The sequence below is a fragment of the Ascidia mentula genome, chromosome 1, assembly GCF_947561715.1.
Source record: "Ascidia mentula chromosome 1, kaAscMent1.1, whole genome shotgun sequence".
NCBI classification, from domain to species: domain Eukaryota; kingdom Metazoa; phylum Chordata; class Ascidiacea; order Phlebobranchia; family Ascidiidae; genus Ascidia; species Ascidia mentula.
Genome location: NC_138566.1, coordinates 1,300,438 through 1,315,519, shown reverse-complemented (window position 1 = coordinate 1,315,519; position 15,082 = coordinate 1,300,438). Strand labels below are relative to the sequence as shown.

Here is a 15,082-nt window from a genome sequence, read left to right as displayed (position 1 = left end):
GTTGCGAGTGAACTGTTTTCGCAATTACTGTCCGATGTTTGTTTGTTGTGTTGACATGTACTACTTGGATTCGTACATTGTGGGGGGGGTATGTTACATCTTATTTGCCAGCAATTGCCTGATTTCTATTTATGTGCCTTTTTTCCTTTCACTGCTATAATTGTTGCAGTCTATTGTAGTTTGTGACGTAACAATTAACTGGTAGTTTTGTTGGACTGAAAACGTGGTTAAGTCCTTTTTTGTGTCTCACTTTCGTGGAGCACGGTTCTATGTCGCAAAGAGCTTAATTATCGGTGAGTTGCTTATGCGTATTGGATAAACTGTATTATCTTTAACCTTGATTGCTATTTGAACGCAATGGCCTAAGATGCCATTCGTTGTACCTTGGGTAAATGAGCCAAGACAAGTTACTTACACTGCTTTGTTTATTCTTAGAGTGTTCGTGCCATTTAATCAAGTGGTGTTTGTGGTTTGTTGTCACAACAATTGGTAAGCATTGTGTGTAACGTCGTAGCGGGTATTTGTGACTATACATTGCATCTTTGTTTAGGCGTAACACTGAACTAGCAATTTATTCGTTTGCATGCCGGTTCCGAAAACAGTTGGTGAGCCTATATTGATTGTACATCTAAAGTACATTTGTTGATGTGATGCATTTTGTATAGAAACCGTCTTCTTTGTCCGAATAAAAAACTGCGAATATTTTCGGAGGAAGTTCAGGAGGCGCGTTTTAACCTTTCCCTCGTGTGACGTTCCGCTCCACGAACCGGGGAGCATCTAACGGGCGTTATAGTGGTTGATTGTGGCGAATTAATCTAATCATTTATGACACGAATTCGTAGGTAACGCAACTGCCAAGCAAAGAATTACTTCTATCTTTTGCTTAATTGACGGTTTATTGTTTCTGTAGTGTTTTTAAAAGTTCATGCATCACGTTAGCAATCACAAAAGCTTTAACCACAAGAACACCCTGTCCCAGTAACTGTTTTATTATTATGCAACTACATAAGACTTCATAGGTCGAAATAGCGGCCATCTATCTGCAGCTCAAATTAACATCAAAATCCGTTTACTGCACTTGTTCACTTGTTGTCCCCTGTTTAATGCAAAACTATACTAAATCTGGTTTACAATGTTTTCCATTCCTATGCATAAGGCTTGCTGCCAGCACTCGCACGACTGAAGCGCCTTCTATGACGTCACCCAACAATATTCTCGCTTTCGCGCGATTTCGTTCGCAGCGGCAAGAACGCGACTTTGATCAGCTGTATCTCAAAAGCCGGTCGCCGTATCAATCTACTTGTTTTACCAAAAATTTTCTTTCAAGTTATAACCATCTCTTAGTTTAATTATTAAAATGTTTTATTTATCCGCGTCACATGCAATTTAATGTAAAGATTGGCTGAAAATGCGTTGCTGGTGTTTATAGATAGGAGTTCTGCAATAAAACGCGTTTAGTGAAGCGGTAACTAATTGCGTTTAGGCAAAGCAGAAATTGTCAAAGAATATAATTTTTTTGCCTTGTAAGTATATATGAAATCGCAGCATGTGAATCAGAAGGCAATGTAACCAAATTTGTTCTCCTAATTCTCTAAGTTCGTTTACAAAGTCGCGCAAAATATATTAATATTTACGATTTTTGTAAAGTTGTACAAAAAATATTTATTATCCACACGATCAAGGGCTGATGACCACAGAAAAAGCTCTCATCACATCCAGGTTTGCCGTTAACTCCTCACGTTTTTCCTCGCCTTAAAGTAAATTCTTGCTTTTGGTGTTTCGTACTAATGTTCATCGATAATTTATGCATTCGCTAAACGTAAATTTTGCTTTATACATGCTTGTTTATTTATCCTCAAGTAGTGGCTGTTTTTATTTTATATTCCGGGGGAGGGGGATTTTCAATAACAAATTTAAACGAATTTTGACAAAATCAGACCTGCCTGGTAGAGGTCGCACTTAAAAAAACATTCCCTTCCACGAAGACAAAACTATTGACAAAATCAAATCATTTTTATTTTCACAAGTTACAACGTATATGAACATGAAACATAAAATAGTTTGGGCATCGATAAAACCATAAGGGTTATCGAGTCAGGCGCCCATGTGAAGGTTGCAACGGACTTCATATAGCGCGGATTAGCACTTGATATTCACAAGGGAAAACAAGATGCTTAAGGCATACATGCATTGAACATAATGTACACCTTCACCTATTGTAGTATTGGAATTATAAATTCGTAGCAGAATCACGTTGGAAATCGACAAAAAGAATAATTGCTATTTTGCGGATATCTGCTATTATTACAAAATACAGCGGTTTGCAAACACAAATACATGATTTTAATAAAACTGGTTGAAGTTGCATAAAACGATATTTTACATAAAAACTTTTATTCGAGCATCTTTGCCGGTGATCAATCTCAGTTAAATATCAACTACACCCAAATATAGAAACATATTAAACAGCAACAACAGTCGCCTCATCAACTGGTTTGTCAATATCAAAAGCATGTGTCCAGACATCTGAGGTTGGATCGTAAACTTCAACTGATGTCATTCTATAAAACAAACATGATATAGTTTCATGAATCAGGCACACCACAAACACAGGCAAGTTTTTCTACAACATTTTTCACTAAAAGTAAATTTTATAAGTTAACAAAAACAAACCAACGTACACCCGCAGACTCCTTCAACACTAAACCAAACCACACATACAACCTTGTATAATACAAAGTGTTTTAAGTTTGAATATAACAAACATTTTATGAATGTTGTTAATCAAGTATAACAACGTATATCCCACTTGTCCCAGTTTCTCAACATTTACATTTTCACATAAAACGGGAAACAGTGGACTATAGTGACGTCATAATAGTAATTCTTACCTCCATCCACCCACAACATAAATCCTCCCATCAATAACACAAGCAGAGTGACGGTGACGAGTATTTAGGAGAGGAGAAACATATTTCCATTTGTTGACTCTAGGTTCGTATTCTTCAACTGTTCGCAGGAAGCCACGATCACGAAAACCTCCTGTCAGATTTAAAGTAAAACTTTTTATTGTTTTTAGGTTAATACTTTATAGTTATATCTACCAGTTTTTATGTTTAGGATTCTTTTCAGGAAACTCCATTATATTTATCACGTGATACATTTACCGGTGACGAATATGAATTCGTATTTTATAAAATTTACATAAAATACCACTTACTGTTAATTTTATTGCTTAACTTTTCATCACTAACCAATTGCATAGATCTTCCCTTTAATTTCTTCACATGCTAAATCACTTCTTGCTTCATTGAGAGAAGCGATTCTTGTGGAGGTTCCAACACGAACATCGCGGAATTCACATGATTGTAAGAATTGTCCGCCATCATCCCTTCCGCCCACAGAAAACAAAACATCTGAAGAAAAATCGCTTGTGTTCATATTTATTGTGACGTCATATTACGATTATGCCGTAGTGCTACGTAACAAGCAATGAGGTAAGCTCTGCGTTTCTTAACGTACAAATAAGCGATCAGCTTTAAATCAAGGTTTTAATTGAAATTAATCAATATTATGGTTGATATTCATGCAATAAAGAACTACAAAATATAGATGGAATATTTCCTGCATTTCTGGTAAGTTTGAGGCCGGCGTTTCAAAACATTTTCATGTCCAAAAGTGAATATTGTTGGGGTAAATAGAGTGGATTTACTGATTACTTTAATTTATGGTTTCCAGTTAATTATGTTATTGTTTCAGATGCATGCCAACTATTTGGTACTGGGTCCAGTTATGAGATTAATCCTATACAAAAATGAATTTAGATGCATTCTTACTGTCAATTGAACACATTCCATGCCCATATCTTGGTTGTAACATGTTGAAAATATTTCTCCATCTCTCTTCTTGTACAGAATAACACAAAGTTGATGAGAATGTTCCTTGGTTTCCAAGACCACCCGTGAGATACAAGTCACCTAAATTTGTTTGTAATTAGTGAATACAAGGTCGTCCATAAAAGTGATAATTGTTGATAAACATCTAAATATTCACCAAATATTTACTATCAGTTTCCAAAAACATAGTTGGACAACTTTCTGTTCAACAATTGGTAACTTGTCAGTAATACTGTTACAAGTCCAAAAAAACACAAATTTTCTTTGGGGTATTACTAACAAAATTTATGGAGAGCAACTAGAATGAGTTGGTTGAGAGATGAGAAGATAGTCATAAACCACACAAAGACACACTAGTGATAAAAAGAACAGCCCCCGGTTTAGAAATCAACAATTTCAGAAATAACCACACCAACCTCCAACAAAAGACGATGCAGCACAACGTCGACCTTCCAACAAATCAGCAATTTTTACCCAGTTTTTACGTTCTTCCAAATTCAACATCTCACAACTTTGTGTTGGACCATTTCCACCCATTACATAAACATTTTCACCAAATTTGGCTGAAGTTGAGTTCACTCTGTCTGTGATCATTTTCTAAACAAATTTTGATAATTTTTGAAACAATGCATCAAGGCAAAGTGATTAAAATGTTTCACAAAATAAAAGAAAAGTCTCTATCTTAAAACAAGTAACTCGAATAATAGAAAAAAACATGACATACTATGGAACATATTTTGTTAAGTCATTGGCATGTTACACTATACCAGGGCATGTTTGCATTATTATTTCATGAACAATCAAATGAACAAAAAAATATTAGTGTCCAAGTTTTGCAATAAATCCTGGCTGTTACTGGACTTTTGCAGTCTTGCTAATTTTAGTTAAAATTTACATTTACTTGCACACACAAAAAGCATGTATAGTTATGAGAAAGTATGTTAAAAAGCAAAACTGTAAGACAGCAAGCAATGTGCATACTGGGTAATGTTCATGCTGTTTTGTGGTCACATTCCATTTCACACAATCTCGTTTTGATTTATTGCCACCAATGAGAAGAAATCCTGACAAATCTGAAACATAAACATTTGCTTGTTATGGTTTTGTTTGCTTAAAATATTTTTTTGGGGGTAATAACAGTGGTAACATATTTTTTTATGAAAGTTAAGTTGTTGTTTTGTTAATCAATCTTTTTGAATGGAGTTAGTATTTGTGCAGAGTATTTACACAAGCTTCATTTAAGTATTTAATTGCTTTGACACCAGTATTTCTTAATGCTTTTTGGTGAAGCAAATCTTTCTATATTGGTCAGTTTTGATTTATTTGTTTAATCTCAGCCCACAGAATTGTATCCCTAACTTGTTGGTAGTTGACTGTTCCTGGATTCTGACTACATGTTTGCAATATTATTTGCCACGAGTAAATCTTAAGTGGGAAATTGAGTAGGGTTTAAAGTTAGGGGAGTACAAATGCTACAAGGGTGGTTGTAGAATTCAATCCCTTTCTTAATCCCACCTTGCAGTTCTCCAACTGGTATTATAAGGTCGGTCAAGTTTAAAATGCACTTTTATTGACAATTAAACAGTTTTGGAATCGTTTCCTAAAGTGAGATTTCAAAAAGTTTCGGAGTGCAACTTATTCGAATAGAATATTATAAACATATACAAATTTGGGCTCTTTACACCAGATATCTCAACATTATACCGGTGAAATGAGGAGAACATAATATAGTAGGTGTTTGTGACATCACAAGACATCCACAACAAAATCACTGTGGTCGGGGGAAATAATTATTTCTTACTGGGGAGCATGTTGTCCATAACAGTGGTATAAATATGGTGGATAATGTGACAATATATAAAAAAATATCACACCTTTTTTGACAGAAGTTGCTTTTCCACTTGTTCCAGGTTTTTCAAAGTTCATTGAAAAAGCATCCATGACTGCAATGGCACAATCCATGTTACCTCTTACAAGAGGCTGTAAAGAATTAAATGTATATAAACTAATTATAAGCGAATCAACTAAAACAATTTACTTCATTTCTTATTGTGGTTGCAAGAGACTGAGTGGAAATAGATGAAAGATCAAGTTGCGAGAAAAGATTCACAAACAAATCCTCTCGATGGGAAGGATTGAAATTAACCCATCGAACCAGTCCAGTAAATACAGCTTCTTCTGTCTGCATTCAACAACTAATTTGTGACAACAAGTTAAGTAACTGTTAAAATACATCATAAAAAGGTTACTAACATGATCTGACTGCATCAAATTGTAAATTAAAACCGAAAACACAAATAGAAAGTAAAAATGTGACGTAAAAAGTTTAATCACCACAAAAGCAACTTAAAACAAATACAAAAAGGTTGATATTATTGGTTTGATGTAAGTTTGTTAAAAAAACATGCAGTTAAGAACCCCTGGACCATAACCTACTAAAAATGTCTGTCGCAAAATATGATGTAAAAGTTACCAGTTCACTAATTCTTGTAAACAGTAAATGTTATGCAACATACATGTTAAGTTTTAACTGCAGTTATTGCTGGAATTCACTTCGTTTTGTGTGAACACAAAGAAACAACATTCAGAGCTGGTGGCTGTGGATGAGGAACTGTTGATGAGTTTACCCAACCTTTTATAGTCAACATTTAATTTACCTTAACTTTTAAATAAAAAGTCTTGACGATTTTCTTCCACAATGCAAACAGAAAATACAAATTAATCATAATTACCCCTTTGTTTCTCTGTTTGATAATTGCAGACATATCACCAGCATCAAGTTGCATGAAATCATCATGTTGTACAACTGTTGCAATGTTATCAACAATCATTTGGTTTGTTTTCTTTTCCACATCAGTAAGATTGTATCGAGTAGCATAAGCTCTTAGCTTCAAACAGTTGTCTGTTGAAGTCATTTTAAGGATGACTCGACAACAAAATGACTTCAACTCTGAAATTGTCAACAAAACAAAATTCAGCCACACCTAATTCAGAAGTGATATCTGTGCTCACTGCTCCATTGATTACAAATAATTTGTTTTGTCCCTGGTGTCAACAACGTGACAATAGTCAAACACAAAAATTTTAACCTAAAATATGCAAAATTGTCATGGTTTGCAAAAAAATAAATACACATGTAGAACATATATATTGAAATAATCACTCTTAACACATTAACATCAGTAAAGATTAAAACTTGCATACCTTGCATCTGTGTATAATCAGCATCTTCCAACACTTCCAACACATTTTTCTCTGTTACTTCAATATCACCAGTGTAAATATAATCCAATACACTTTCCAGTCTTTTTGGTGGAATATTGTCAACCTTGATGAAATCTGAGTATTTCTCGCGCATCTATAAGAAAACAAAGTTAACCAATCACAACAAACACACACAATCCGGTCTAAAGAACTGACAAAATTCACAACCTTTCTGGTGCAGGAATATGGTATGTAATTTACATATAATAACATACATCAGTCCCGTTCAAACAAAAACATTACAAGGGCCATAGCAAAAAATAAATCAATCTAGTAAGTTGCATTCTAGCATAGTTGCAAAAGTTAATCCAATGTAATTGTCGAGTAATAACAAAAACCACCTTAACATCTTAAAAATTTAAACCTTAATATTGTAACAACTTAAACAAATGCTTATTAGATATGCAAACACTAGACTAAGCTGTTGCAACTGAGCCAATTGTGTCAAAACATGAGCTGGATGTCGGTATCGAGCCATGCGTTATGGAGGCCTGGTGTAAACTAAAGGGGATGAACAACTCTAGGTACGTATGTTCATAAAAGACAGGTACAAAATATTATGGTTTGTTGCTCAATTGTTGAGAAATTATACCACATGACCTATGAGTTTTGTCAACAAACTAAATTAATTTTAAAAAGTAAGGAGTTGTTGTCATTGTTTTCTAAATGACATTTTTTGCTTGATTGCAGCAATGTATTTACGGACAGGGGACAACTATACGACAAACACTCAGGTTTCATATTATTTCTACAAAACAAACACACTTACCTCAACACCAAGTAAAGCATTAAAATAATCTGACATAGAACAAACAACAGCATCATGTATTGAATAGTTTTCTCCTTGGGAACAAAGTGTTCTGTTGCAAAATCGTTTTGTTTCTTTTCTGTCACTAAAACATCAATAGTTTAACTTCAGTAAATCTCCATGAATTAAACTTACTTGTTTAAAAAATCCATCACTTTCTGGTGATGCAAGTTTATTTCTTCTTGTGTTCGCTTCATGATGAAGACAAAAAGTTAAACTGACAGTCAATGAAATGCCGGGTCTAGTGTACAACCCTAAATGTTTGGTTGCAACTTCTTTTGATTTTTTGCAGCATTTCCGAGAACGAAACTAATCTCACACCGGAGGGAAACCACCTTTATACCACGCTTGAGTGATCAGCAAGTAATATTTGATTTTTTTTTCAGTTAAATTAATTCAAAGGTTGTTCTTGACCATTAAACATTGAGTAACACATAAATTTTCAAACAAGCCGATGCTTTTAATTATTCAAGCATTGAACGAGAACTATTTCATTGTGTGATCGGTTTTTAAAAAATATTTGGCCTTGGTGTATGTAATCGCCAAAGTTTCGCGTCTTGAACGCAACGAAATAACTGCCACTTGTAGGCTTGATTACAAGCGTGGCTTATAATTTGTCTGCGCCAAATAAATAGCGCACGTTTGAAAGCGCACGTTTTATGTTGCTTACTCAGGCCTTACTGTCGGTAAGTGTGGTTTATTTTGTTAAATTTGAATTTTGTATGTTTATCGTTTGTATTTATTTATAGAAAACCTTCCGTTACAATCTTGACCGCACCAATTGAATAAACAAGTGGGGAAGTGCGTATGAGTTGTAGACAGCGGCAATTGAGCAGCACACCACAGCTACAAATTAAAAAGCTGCGGCTACACAGTTTTCGACACGGCCCTCCGATGCCGCGTAAAGGTAAAGTTCTAAACGATTATACGGGTCCAAATACCCGTGCTCGGTATAGATTAAATAGACCAGATGTCGGAGATGAAGCGACGCCTACCCCGGAGGCGAGGCTCCAAAGACTTCGGTCTGAAACCGATGCCTTGTTAAATGTAATAACAAGAGAACAGGGCAAATTAAATGATTCTACTGTAACTTCTGCTAATCGAAGTGACAGTGTGTTTAACCCATGCTTTTTCCCTCCACATGCGTCTGCGCCCGAACCACAGATGCCGTCAACCTCTCAGCAACATTTCATCATCTATCAGCCAGTACATGGACAATCGCATCCGAATTCTGCCTCGGACCAAAGACTAATGCAGCAGACCATTGCAGCGACAAGACTTCCTAATGTAAAGGTACCGGTTTTTGCTGGAAATCGTGCAGATTACCTCAATTTTATGACGGCTTTTGAAACACTAATTGAACAATGGGAATTTGATCCCCGCCAGCGTTTATACAATCTGATGCAGTACACTAGTGGATGCGCCCATGACTTGGTGGCAAGTTGCCAATATTTAACTCCTTTTGAAGGGTATGTCGCAGCTAAAGATTTGAAACGCTGCAAAAAATAATAGACAAACTGCCAGTACCGTTAAAGATTAATTGGCGTTCTGTTGCCGACGATATTATGCACTGTCGTGCAGAAGATATTCACGATTGAACATATTGCAATGTTTGTTCGAAAGAAGGCCAGAGAGGCCAATAATCCAATCTTCGGTGTAGTATCTGAACATTCCAAACGTGGTTCGAATTGTTACGCGACTTCTGTTGTCGATTCATTTTTATCGAGCAAAGCGCCTATCAGAAAAAGCCAATTTGTGTGTGTTGTCGCGCTGAACATTATCTGAATCAATGTAAAGTCTTTCGACGAATGAATGTTGAAGAAAGATATAAGTTTGTGAAGGACAAAAGTTTGTGTTTTTCTTGTTTTGAACCTGGTCATATTGCAAGCAACTGTAGTCGCACATATCCATGCCGAAAAGAGGGTTGTGTAAAAATGCATAGCACCCTGTTGCATCCGGAAGAAAACCCTAATTCGCCCTCTAATTCGAACGCTGTAAAATGTGGCGTGGTTCAGTCCCATGAAGCTAATATCATGTTGCCAATTTTGCCAGTAAAGGTGCAGCGGTCAGATTCCGATAATTGGGTGATTGTTAACGCGTTTCTTGATCCGGGTAGCACATCTACGTTTTGTAGCAAGAACCTTATGTGTGAACTCAAGGCAAACAGCCCAAAAGTTAAGATAACATCCACCACGATAAACAGTAATGTCGTGAAAGAAGCTTTTTTGCTGAATAATCTGTTAGTCAGCGACGTTAATAGGGGACGAAAATTCGTGTTAGGAGAAGTTTATGCTGGTGGAAAATTGCCGGTTTCTCAGTCGGATATTGCGCGTTCAGAGGACCTCGATAAGTGGCCTTATCTTCATAATGTGCAGTTAGAAGATGTCTATGCTCCCGTTGTATTGCTAATAGGCCTCGATAATCCAGAACTGTTACAGCCATACGCGTTACTGAAAGCTGTAATGGTGGTCCTTACGCGTTTAAAACCAGACTTGGATGGACGGTTTGTGGCCCTAGGACTAACAACAAGAGTGAAACAGTCCCAAAAGCAATGTCTTATTTTATAGAACAAAACGATTTTAACATTTGTGAAATCTGCAAGGATGATTTAGAAACCGCTGGAAGCAATAGAATGGCTTTGTCGCCAGATCAGCAACTGTTTATGAAGTGTTTCGATAATTCTATTAAGCAACTTGACACCGGACATTATGAGATCGCGCTGCCTAAGCGGGAAACACAGTTGATTATGCCAATCAATTTAAAGCAAGCTGAAAACCGTATCAAACAATTGAAATCTAAGTTCAAGAGAAACCCTAAGTTTTACGAGCATTATCGTTCTTTTATTAATCAAATGCTTCTTGAAGATCATGCTCGCAAGGTTCCACGTGTATTGCTACAGCGCAATGACGGAAATGTGTGGTACCTGCCTCACCACGGTGTATATCACCCTAAAAAGCCAAACAAGTTAAGGGTTGTATTTGATTGTTCAGCGGAGTTTAACGGGTTTTCACTAAACAAATGCCCGTTACAGCGGCCGGATTTAACTAGCTCGCTCTTTGGTGTACTGTGTAGATTTAGACAAGACAAAATTGCTGTAATGGGAGATATAAGAAGTATGTTTCACCAAGCTCGCTTCCCCGAAGAAGACCGAGATTTATTGCGTTTTTTGTGGTGGCAAGATGGTGATATAAAAAAGGAAATAGTGACTTATCAAATGAACGTTTATTTGTTCGGAACCGTCTGTTCTCCAAGTTGTGCCAATTTTGCGCTACGTCAAACGCCAATTAATCATGGCGATATGTTTTCGCTCGAGACTGTAAACACAGTATAGAACAACTTTTACGTTGATGATTGCTTAAAATCATTAGATGATGAAAGAAAAACAATTACAATGATTCACGAACTAACTTCTCTGCTAAAACGTGGCGGGTTTCACATCACGAAATGGATATCTAACAGTCGCGAAGTCTTGCAATCAATTCCGTCCGGTGATCATGCCATCGCGATAAAAGATCTTGATCTCAGTCGTGACTCCTTGCCTTCTGAGAGAGCATTAGGTATTAACTAGAGAGTAGATGCTGACACCTTAGGTTTTCAAATTCGCATACCAAATCGCCCTGTAACCCGAAGGGGAATTTTGTCCATGGTTAGCTCACTTTATGATGCGCTCGGTTTAGCGGCACCTGGTATTGCATACTCCAAAAGTGTTGTTGCAAAACATGTGCAGAAGTAACTTTACATGGGATCAATCCGTTCAAAAGGTCTTCAGTGACACTTGGCAGCGCTGGGCAAATGAATTGCCAGCATTAGAAAATTTGACGATACCTCGCTGTTTCAAACCGACAAATTTGGGACCTTTAGTAAGAGTTGAAATTCATTCCTTTTGTGACGCATCCTTGACAGCTTACGGTTGCGTTTCGTATGTTCGCTTTTTTGATGGCAACGATCATATTCATTGTGCATTTTTATGTGGAAAAACTAGGTTGGCCCCAATTAAACCAATGACCGTCCCAAGGTTGGAGCTGTGTGCTGCAAACGTAGTAGCAAAACAAACTGATATTTTGGTAAAGAAATTGCAACTTGACATTGATTCTGTAACCTTGTGGACCGACAGTGTAACAGTTTTGCGATATATTTGTAATACCAGCAAATGCTTTCATACTTTTGTTGCAAATCGCATTGTTCAAATTTTGAATATGTCCAAGTCATGCCAGTGGAAGTATGTGCCGACTCTAGACAACCCTGCTGACCACGCGTCAAGGGGACTAACAGTTACGAGTTTTTTGAAGTGTAAACAATGGCTGAATGGGCCAGACTTTCTTTGGTGCCGTGATGCTGGTTTTCCTCGACAACCTAATTTCTTGAACGTCATTCCAAATAATGATCCAGAAGTTAAACTGGCAGCAACAACATGTGCTGTTGTTACAAATTTCAACAGTGTTTTGCACAGGGTGTTGGAGAGGTCCTCATCCTGGCAATCGATGATTCGTATTGTTGGCTGGGTGCTTAGGTTTCCAGAAGCATTACGCAATCCTGATCAGAGAACAACTTTAGGCACTCTAACCGTAGATGAACTGAAGCAGGCGAAAAATCGAACACTCTTTATGGTTCAACAAGAACATTACGGTAAGGAGTATAAGCTCCTAAAAGTGGGGAAACCTATCCACGAATCCAGTTCGATTTATAACTTGAATCCTTGTTTAATTGATGAACTAATTTGTGTTGGTGGGAGAACTAGCCTTTGTAAAGCGCTTAAAGTACACCACAAAGTAGTCTTGCCCGGACGTGGCCGCGTTTCTGAGCTAATTGCAAGACATTTTCACGTAATTTCTGGCCACAGTGGAAGGGAATACGTTTTGGCTCTGATAAGAGAACAATTTTGGATGGTCAGAGCTAATACTCTGGTGCGTTCTGTGTTGAACCGTTGTGTGGATTGTAAAAGAAGAACGGGAAGGCGTGGCGTACAACAGATGGCGTCCTTACCCGAGGACAGGTTAACCCCCGATAAGCCGCCGTTTACGTTTGTAGGAGTTGACTACTTTGGTCCTTTCAATGTAAAGCGCGCTCGACCACAAGTTAAAAGATACGGAGCATTATTTACTTGTCTTACAACCAGAGCTATTCATATAGGAGTAGCAAATAGCTTGGACACAAGTTCTTTTATTTTAGCCTTGCGCAGGTTCATTGCTCGACGAGGACAAGTGGCCGAGCTTCGTTCCGACAATGGAACCAATTTCGTCGGTGCCAAACGAGAGCTGTGGCAGGCGCTCCAAGAGCTGGACCAAACTAAAATTGTGAATTTTTTGTCTTCAAACCAGATCAAATGGCATTTCAATCCCCCAGGTGCGTCCCATCACGGTGGAATATGGGAACGATCAATACGTACTGTACGAAAGGTTCTATCGGCCATCACCAAGGAGCAAATCCTTGACGATGAAGGCTTAACAACTCTGATGTGTGAAGTGGAGGCAATTATTAATGGGCGACCTCTGACAACGGTGTCCAGCGATCCTGATGATTTTGAGCCCTTGACTCCAAACCACCTCCCACATCTAAAGTCGGACCAGTCGTTTCCTGTAGGCTCCTTTACCAAACGAGACATTTATTCAAGGCGCAGATGGCGCCAAGTTCAATATCTAGCGGACCTATTTTGAAAGCGGTGGCTGAAGGAATATTTGCCACTGATGGACAAACGCCTGAAATGGGTCAAACCTCATCGCAATTTTATTGTTAATGATATTGTTTGTGTTGTTTACGAAAATATGCCCAGAGGCACCTGGCTTCTTGGACGCATTGTTGCCACTTTTCCGTCCAGCCACGATGGGCTGGTGCCGTCTGTTAAAATTAAAACTAAAAACGGCTTTCTAGAAAGACCCATTACCAAAATCTGCTTAATAGTGGAAGCTGTAACAAAATGAGGTGCTTTCTTGCGTATTATCAATTTGTTGTGTTAAGCACTCCATTCTCTCCTCAAAGGGGCCGGAGTGTAATCGCCAAAGTTTCGCGTCTTGAACGCAGCCAAATAACTGCCGCTTGTAAGCTTGATTACACGCGCGACTGAATTTGTCTACGCCAAATAAATAGCGCACGTTTGAAAGCGCACGTTTGATGTTGCTTACTCGGGCTTTGCTGTCGGTAAGTGTGGCTTATTTTGTCCATTATGAATTTTGTATGTTTATCGTTTGTATTTATGTATAGAAAACCTTCCGTTACAGTCTTGACCGCACCAATTGAACAAACAAGTGGGAATGTGCGTACGAGTTGTAGACAGCGGCAATTGAGCAGCACACCACAGCTACGAACTAAAAGGCTGGGGCTACAGTCCATTTATAGCTTTTACAGAGAAATATGTTTACGTATGTGGAGTTTATTCAACTAGAACAGTACATCCCAACCAGTGGGTCGCATTTCTAAATGTTACAGTTTTCTATTAGATCACGAAATTGTTGCATGTCATTCGTTTGGTCATATCTCATTGTGGGTCGCACAATAAAACTTGCATTAAAAGTGGGTCGCGAACTGAAAAAGGTTGGGAAGCACTGCAATAGAATGTGATCTATCATCACCCAAATTTTGCCGTCACGTCAAAGCAACAATAGCTCAAATTTTGCAACACAGAACAGCACAAATATTAAAAGACAAAATAGAGTTAAGTTGGGAACGTTTGTATTAGGGTTTAAGAAAGACTGTAAGTTTGCAAAACAATCCAAACAATCGCCTGAAGAATTCAAGTTGGATTTATGGACAAGTTGCTCTGCCACAACCACATCATTCGTTTACTGAAGAAGTACTGACGAGACCCGAATTCGTTTTTTACTTCAGTTACGTTACTTATAACAGCAAAGAAGGCAAGTTAGTTTCTGGCTCTTAGTCCTTGGATTACGCCAAGTTGGATTATATCATCTGGGATTTTCCGGAACGTATTCCAGGACCACAAATCCAAGGTGAGCGGTTGGACAAACTGTCCTATAGTATTGCGCACTGAAGTATGGCAGATGCTACAAACCCTGCAGGCACGTCTTATGCTGCAGTAGCGGCCCAAATCGTAGACAACACTGACGATGACCCCTTCCGCATTGAACGGATGGAGAGGTAGAAGCGAGATTCAATCCCG

General features: G+C 37.8%; 3 protein-coding genes across 3 annotated transcripts in view; 1 reads left to right on the top strand and 2 right to left on the bottom strand.

Moving 5' to 3' along the window:
* The window catches only part of LOC145917789 (kelch-like protein 23), a 50,321-nt gene that overhangs the window by 24,655 nt on the left and 10,584 nt on the right, over nt 1-15,082 (bottom strand). The window lies entirely within an intron of this gene.
* LOC145911501 (kelch-like protein 23) lies at nt 2,040-7,638 on the bottom strand. The gene is made up of 11 exons (XM_082998877.1): nt 7,525-7,638; nt 7,101-7,254; nt 6,629-6,846; nt 5,935-6,078; nt 5,771-5,876; nt 4,878-4,969; nt 4,313-4,493; nt 3,837-3,977; nt 3,255-3,416; nt 2,892-3,042; nt 2,040-2,561 (listed from the first exon to the last, which is right to left on the bottom strand). Exons 1-11 carry the CDS (start codon nt 7,636-7,638, stop codon nt 2,462-2,464), a joined length of 1,563 nt encoding a protein of 520 aa, XP_082855003.1. The 3' UTR covers nt 2,040-2,461.
* LOC145911485 (uncharacterized) lies at nt 8,863-13,886 on the top strand. Its single transcript, XM_082998854.1, has 6 exons — nt 8,863-9,437; nt 9,701-10,499; nt 10,571-11,081; nt 11,337-11,525; nt 11,872-13,544; nt 13,626-13,886. Exons 1-6 carry the CDS (start codon nt 8,863-8,865, stop codon nt 13,884-13,886), a joined length of 4,008 nt encoding a protein of 1,335 aa, XP_082854980.1.

Excerpts from the sequence above, each read along its gene's own strand:
- LOC145911485 (XM_082998854.1), top strand. The coding sequence starts at position 8,863 with ATGCCGCGTAAAGGTAAAGTTCTAAACGATTATACGGGTCCAAATACC. Across the intron at positions 11,082-11,336 it reads TGTAATGGGAGATATAAGAA|ATGATGAAAGAAAAACAATT; the intron begins GTATGTTTCACC and ends TAAAATCATTAG. Across the intron at positions 11,526-11,871 it reads GCCTTCTGAGAGAGCATTAG|CTTACGGTTGCGTTTCGTAT; the intron begins GTATTAACTAGA and ends CATCCTTGACAG.
- LOC145911501 (XM_082998877.1), bottom strand. The coding sequence starts at position 7,638 with ATGGCTCGATACCGACATCCAGCTCATGTTTTGACACAATTGGCTCAG. Across the intron at positions 4,494-4,877 it reads AACAGCATGAACATTACCCA|AAAATGATCACAGACAGAGT; the intron begins GTATGCACATTG and ends AAATTTGTTTAG. Across the intron at positions 3,043-3,254 it reads AGGGAAGATCTATGCAATTG|GAGGTTTTCGTGATCGTGGC; the intron begins GTTAGTGATGAA and ends TAAATCTGACAG.